Here is a 7,000-nt window from a genome sequence, read left to right as displayed (position 1 = left end):
TTTTTTTGTCATTTTTTTGTCACATTTTTGTCATTTTTTTGTCACATTTTTGTCACATTTTTATCACATTTTTGTCATTTTTTTGTCACATTTCTGTCATTTTTTTGTCACATTTTTATCACATTTTTATCACATTTTTGTCATTTTTTGTCACATTTTTGTCATTTTTTTGTCACATTTTTATCACATTTTTGTCACATTTTTGTCATTTTTTTGTCACATTTTTGTCATTTTTTTGTCATTTTTTTGTCACATTTTTGTCATTTTTTTGTCATTTTTTTGTCATTTTTTTGTCACATTTTTGTCATTTTTTTGTCACATTTTTGTCACATTTTTATCACATTTTTGTCATTTTTTTGTCACATTTTTGTCATTTTTTTGTCACATTTCTATCACATTTTTGTCACATTTTTGTCATTTTTTTGTCACATTTTTGTCATTTTTTTATCACATTTTTGTCACATTTTTGTCATTTTTTTGTCACATTTTTGTCATTTTTTTGTCACATTTTTGTCATTTTTTTGTCATTTTTTTGTCACATTTTTGTCATTTTTTTGTCATTTTTTTGTCACATTTTTGTCATTTTTTTGTCATTTTTTTGTCATTTTTTTGTCATTTTTTTGTCACATTTTTGTCACATTTTTATCACATTTTTGTCATTTTTTTGTCACATTTTTGTCATTTTTTTGTCACATTTTTATCACATTTTTGTCACATTTTTGTCATTTTTTGTCACATTTTTGTCATTTTTTTGTCACATTTTTGTCATTTTTTTGTCACATTTTTGTCACATTTTTATCACATTTTTGTCATTTTTTTGTCACATTTTTGTCACATTTTTATCACATTTTTGTCATTTTTTTGTCACATTTTTGTCATTTTTTGTCATTTTTTTGTCACATTTTTGTCATTTTTTTGTCATTTTTTTGTCACATTTTTGTCATTTTTTTGTCATTTTTTTGTCATTTTTTTGTCACATTTTTGTCATTTTTTTGTCACATTTTTGTCACATTTTTATCACATTTTTGTCATTTTTTTGTCACATTTTTGTCATTTTTTTGTCACATTTTTATCACATTTTTGTCACATTTTTGTCATTTTTTTGTCACATTTTTGTCATTTTTTTATCACATTTTTGTCACATTTTTGTCATTTTTTTGTCACATTTTTGTCATTTTTTGTCACATTTTTGTCATTTTTTTGTCATTTTTTTGTCACATTTTTGTCATTTTTTTGTCATTTTTTTGTCACATTTTTGTCATTTTTTTGTCACATTTTTGTCACATTTTTATCACATTTTTGTCATTTTTTTGTCACATTTTTGTCATTTTTTTGTCACATTTTTATCACATTTTTATCACATTTTTGTCATTTTTTGTCACATTTTTGTCATTTTTTTGTCACATTTTTATCACATTTTTGTCACATTTTTGTCATTTTTTTGTCACATTTTTGTCATTTTTTTGTCATTTTTTTGTCACATTTTTGTCATTTTTTGTCATTTTTTGTCATTTTTTTGTCACATTTTTGTCATTTTTTGTCACATTTTGTCACATTTTTATCACATTTTTGTCATTTTTTTGTCACATTTTTGTCATTTTTTTGTCATTTTTTTTGTCACATTTTTATCACATTTTTGTCACATTTTTGTCATTTTTTTGTCACATTTTTGTCATTTTTTTGTCACATTTTTATCACATTTTTGTCATTTTTTTGTCACATTTTTGTCACATTTTTGTCATTTTTTTGTCACATTTTTATCACATTTTTGTCACATTTTTGTCATTTTTTTGTCACATTTTTGTCATTTTTTTATCACATTTTTGTCACATTTTTGTCATTTTTTTGTCACATTTTTGTCATTTTTTGTCACATTTTTGTCAGGTGGTGAAGATCAGCGACTTATGTAAATGTGGTGCAGTTCCGGCGACTCACAGGTGGGGGCGATGGCGGTCACCGGGTCGCTGGGCTCCTCGTCGAACAGCGCGTACAGTGTCACAGAGTAGTCCGTAGAGGGCAGCAGTCCCTCCAGAGTCACCTCCGTGTGATCCGCGCTCAGCTTCACCTGAAGAAGAAACGAAAACCACAGATGTAAACCTGAAGCATCTCTGGACCTTCTCTGGAGATCAGGGGTTTCGAGCTCCACCTCCTCAGCGTCGTCTGGTTCTCCGTCGCTCAGGGCCGAGTACAGGATCATGTACTGAGAAGCTCCGTCCACCGCGCTCCACCTCACCCTCAGAGCTTCGTGAGAGGACGGAGACACCAGGAGGTCCCCGGGCATCTGCAGAGGAACTGAGAGGAGAGGGAACATGTCACATCTGCAGAGGAACTGAGAGGAAACATCTGCAGAGGAACTGAGAGGGAACATGTCACATCTGCAGAGGAGCTGAGAGGAGAGGGAACATGTTACATCTGCAGAGGAACTGAGAGGAGGAGGAACATGTCACATCTGCAGAGGAACTGAGAGGAGGAGGAACATGTCACATCTGCAGAGGAACTGAGAGGAGGAGGAACATGTCACATCTGCAGAGGAACTGAGAGGAAACATGTCACATCTGCAGAGGAACTGAGAGGAGGAGGAACATGTCACATCTGCAGAGGAACTGAGAGGAGGAGGAACATGTCACATCTGCAGAGGAGCTGAGAGGAACATGTCACATCTGCAGAGGAACTGAGAGGAGAGGGAACATGTCACATCTGCAGAGGAACTGAGAGGAGGAGGAACATGTCACATCTGCAGAGGAACTGAGAGGAAACATGTCACATCTGCAGAGGAACTGAGAGGAAACATCTGCAGAGGAACTGAGAGGAGGAGGAACATGTCACATCTGCAGAGGAACTGAGAGGAACATGTCACATCTGCAGAGGAACTGAGAGGAACATGTCACATCTGCAGAGGAACTGAGAGGAGGAGGAACATGTCCACATCTGCAGAGGAACTGAGAGGAAACATGTCACATCTGCAGAGGAACTGAGAGGAAACATCTGCAGAGGAACTGAGAGGAAACATCTGCAGAGGGGCTGAGAGGAAACATCTGCAGAGGCTCACGTGTGGTCACGGTCCCCCGCAGCGGCGCTCCCACGCTGAGGTGGTACACGGGGAAGATGGACACGTGGTACAGCGTGTGAGAGGAGAGCTTCTGCAGCAGCACGGAGGACGAGGAGCCCGGGACCACGGCCTGGAGAGGACCACAGAGACCACAGTGAGACACATGTAAGACCACAGCCTGAGGACCACAGAGACCACAGTGAGACACATGTTAAACCACAGCCTGAGGACCACAGAGACCACAGTGAGACACATGTTAAACCACAGCCTGAGGACCACAGAGACCACAGTGAGACAGATACAAGACCACAGCCTGAGGACCACAGAGACCACAGTGAGACACATGTAAGACCACGGCCTGAGGACCACAGAGGCCACAGTGAGACAAGACCACAGCCTGAGGACCACAGAGACCACAGTGAGACACATGTAAGACCACAGCCTGAGGACCACAGAGACCACAGTGAGACAAGACCACAGCCTGAGGACAGGGGGCGGGACTGAAAAACAGCCCTGGACTCTGGCCAGCCTGGCACAAATTAGCGTAAATGTGACACTTCCACTAGGGCTGTGCAATTAATCGAAATTCGATTACGATTTCGATTACAACAGTAAACGATTACAAAATTAGCATAATCGCAAAAAATCAATTATAATTGTTTTTTCTAATTTTTTTTTTCTTCTAATTTTTGGATTTTTGTCATTTTTCTGCTGGATTTTTGTTTTTTTTTGATTGATTTTTGTCTTTTTTTGTTGGATTTTTGTCTTTTTTTGATGGATTTTTGTCATTTTTTTTGTTGGATTTTTGTCTTTTTTTGATGGATTTTTGTCTTTTTTTGTTGGATTTTTGTCATTTTTTTTGATGAATTTTTGTCACTTTTTTGATGGATTTTTGTCTTTTTTTGATGGATTTTTGTCTTTTTTTTGATTGATTTTTGTCTTTTTTTGTTGGATTTTTGTCATTTTTTTTGATGAATTTTTGTCACTCTTTTGATGGATTTTTGTCTTTTTTTTGATGGATTTTTGTCTTTTTTTGATGGATTTTTGTCATTTTTTTGATGGATTTTTGTCTTTTTTTTGATGGATTTTTGTCACTTTTTTGATGGATTTTTGTCATTTTTTTGATGGATTTTTGTCACTTTTTTGATGGATTTTTGTCATTTTTTTTGATGGATTTTGTCACTTTTTTGATGGATTTTTGTCATTTTTTTGATGGATTTTTGTCACTTTTTTGATGGATTTTTGTCACTTTTTTGATGGATTTTTGTCACTTTTTTGATGGATTTTTGTCACTTTTTTGATGGATTTTTGTCATTTTTTTTTGATGGATTTTTGTCACTTTTTTGATGGATTTTTGTCATTTTTTTTGATGGATTTTTGTCACTTTTTTGATGGATTTTTGTCACTTTTTTGATGGATTTTTGTCATTTTTTTGATGGATTTTTGTCATTTTTTTTGATGGATTTTTGTCACTTTTTTGATGGATTTTTGTCACTTTTTTGATGGATTTTTGACAAAAATAATCGTGATTATTATTTTTTCAATAATCGAGCAGCCCTAACTTCCACAAATATATGTTAACCTCTTACCCCCCGCCTTAAAGGGATTAGATGTCAGTTAGTCATTTTATGCTCACTGCTGCCACCTCAGGTCATACGTGTAACTGCAGCTTCTATATTAAGCTCGTGCAGGATTTTAGAGGCAGTTGTGGTGAACAGGTCATTAGGACATGGAGGAACACGTAGGGGGAGGAAAATACTTTAAAGTAACATTTTTAAACTCCTTATAGCCCCTTTAACCGAGAGCATTTTCTCCAGTTCGGCTTTACCCAAATCCAAAAGCTTCTTGACTGGAGAGCAACACTGTGACGCCTCATTTAAAAGCTAGAATCTAGAGAAGTGATGGTAACTTTCTGTCACACCTGGTGTTTCTGTTTGTTGATGTTTGTTTTTGTTGCTTTTTTGCTGCTTTTTCATTACTTTTTTGTGGCTTTTTGGCGTGTCTTCGTCTCCTGTTTTTCATTTTTTTTGTCATGTTTTTGTTGTTTTTTCATCGCTTTGTCGTAGGGCTGCTCGATTATTGAAAAAATAATAATCACGATTATTTTTGCCATAATTGAAATCACGATTATTCAAACGATTATTTGTTGCCTTTAAAAAAATCCATCAAAAAAGTGACAAAAATCCATCAAAAAAAAAGACAAAAATCCATCAAAAAAAAGACAAAAATCCATAAAAAAAAGACAAAAATCCAGCAAAAAAATGACAAAAATCCATCAAAAAAATGACAAAAATCCATCAAAAAAGTGACAAAAATCCATCAAAAAAAAAGACAAAAATCCATCAAAAAAGTGACAAAAATCCATCAAAAAAAAGACAAAAATCCATCAAAAAAAAGACAAAAATCCATAAAAAAAAGACAAAAATCCATCAAAAAAAAGACAAAAATCCAGCAAAAAAAAGACAAAAATCCATCAAAAAAATGACAAAAATCCATCAAAAAAGTGACAAAAATCCATCAAAAAAAAGACAAAAATCCATCAAAAAAATGACAAAAATCCATCAAAAAAATGACAAAAATCCATCAAAAAAATGACAAAAATCCATCAAAAAAGTGACAAAAATCCATCAAAAAATGACAAAAATCCATCAAAAAAGTGACAAAAATCCAGCAAAAAAAAGACAAAAATCCATCAAAAAAGTGACAAAAATCCATCAAAAAAGTGACAAAAATCCAGCAAAAAAATGACAAAAATCCAGCAAAAAAGTGACAAAAATCCAAAAATTTGAAACCTTTTTCTTTTTAAAAAAAATAATCATAATTGATTTTTTGCGATTATGCTAATTTTGTAATCGTTTACTGTTGTAATCGAAATCGTAATCGATTTCGATTAATTGCACAGCCCTACTTTGTCGTCACGTTTTTGTCACATTTTGTTTTCGGAGGCTTTTCTTTTAAGCTTTTAGATTTGGGTAAAGCTCAGTTTTGTCCGGGGGTAAAGTGAGAGGCCGGACCGGTGGCCCTAGAGCCAGTGGCCCCTCTATGCTCTTCCAGAATACAGGACATATGGCCAGTCCACCCCTGCCTGAGGATCACAGAGACCACAGAGACCACAGAGACCACAGAGACCACAGTGAGACACATGTAAGACCACAGAGACCACAGAGACCACAGAGACCACAGAGACCACAGAGACCACAGTAAGTAGAGTGTGCTGTTCCAGAGTCTGACCTCCTGAGCGCTCTGACCCTCAGCGCTGTGATAAACCACTCTGTAGCGCTGCACGCCCTCGCCGTTAGCGCCGTTAGCCCCGTTAGCCCCGTTAGCGCCGCTAGCGCCGTTAGCATCAGCCTGGGTCCAGTGCAGCCGGACACTGCGGGGGCCCAGCTCAGAGAAGCGCAGGGCGGTGGGTCCTGGGGGGTCGGCGGGGGGGTCGGAGAGGGAGGGGCCTTCGGTGGGGGCGGGGTCTGCACCTGCCACAGAGACACATGAGGTCAGAGGTCGCATGTAAGACCACAGCCTTTGAGAGAACATGTTGACCCCGCCCCCGCCCTGACTCCGCCCCCACACTCACCTGTGACGGCGCCGCGCTCCTCGATGCGCCCGCAGAGGATGTGCACGAGGCGAGGAACCAGTTTACTGAGCAGCGGGAAGTCGTTCACGTTGTAGACGTTCAAGTCCAGCGGCTCCGAGGCCACGTGGCGGAGCTCAGCTTCATCAGCGTTCTTCACCCCTACCACATCATCATCATCATCATCACTACAAGCATCATCATCATCACATTGTAATTGAAAAGAGGGAAACTGAATATTTGAACGACTGTGTGGCAGGTATATCGGGTAATACATTTTAAAGCCGGTCGAACTGCGCGCGTGTAAGACGTAGGGCTGCTCGATTATTGAAAAAATAATAATCACGATTATTTTTGCCATAATTGAAATCACGATTATT

The 7,000-nt window shown here is 37.1% G+C and overlaps 1 protein-coding gene across 1 annotated transcript; it reads right to left on the bottom strand.

Annotated features, from left to right (window-relative positions):
- Positions 1 to 1,894: 1,894 nt before the first annotated feature.
- LOC306982831 (collagen alpha-1(XIV) chain-like) lies at positions 1,895 to 6,808 on the bottom strand (the record flags this gene model as incomplete). Its single annotated transcript, XM_079583281.1, has 6 exons — positions 1,895 to 2,065; positions 2,147 to 2,292; positions 3,050 to 3,179; positions 6,281 to 6,358; positions 6,395 to 6,522; positions 6,624 to 6,808. Coding segments are annotated over 6 exons (838 nt in total), but the record flags the coding sequence as incomplete, so codon positions are not given.
- Between the last annotated feature and the right edge of the window lie 192 nt (positions 6,809 to 7,000).

The sequence above is a fragment of the Gobius niger genome, assembly GCF_951799975.1.
Source record: "Gobius niger genome assembly, contig: SCAFFOLD_254, whole genome shotgun sequence".
Taxonomy (NCBI): domain Eukaryota; kingdom Metazoa; phylum Chordata; class Actinopteri; order Gobiiformes; family Gobiidae; genus Gobius; species Gobius niger.
Note: the sequence above shows the minus strand (reverse complement) of the source record. Positions and strands in the feature narration are given on the sequence as shown.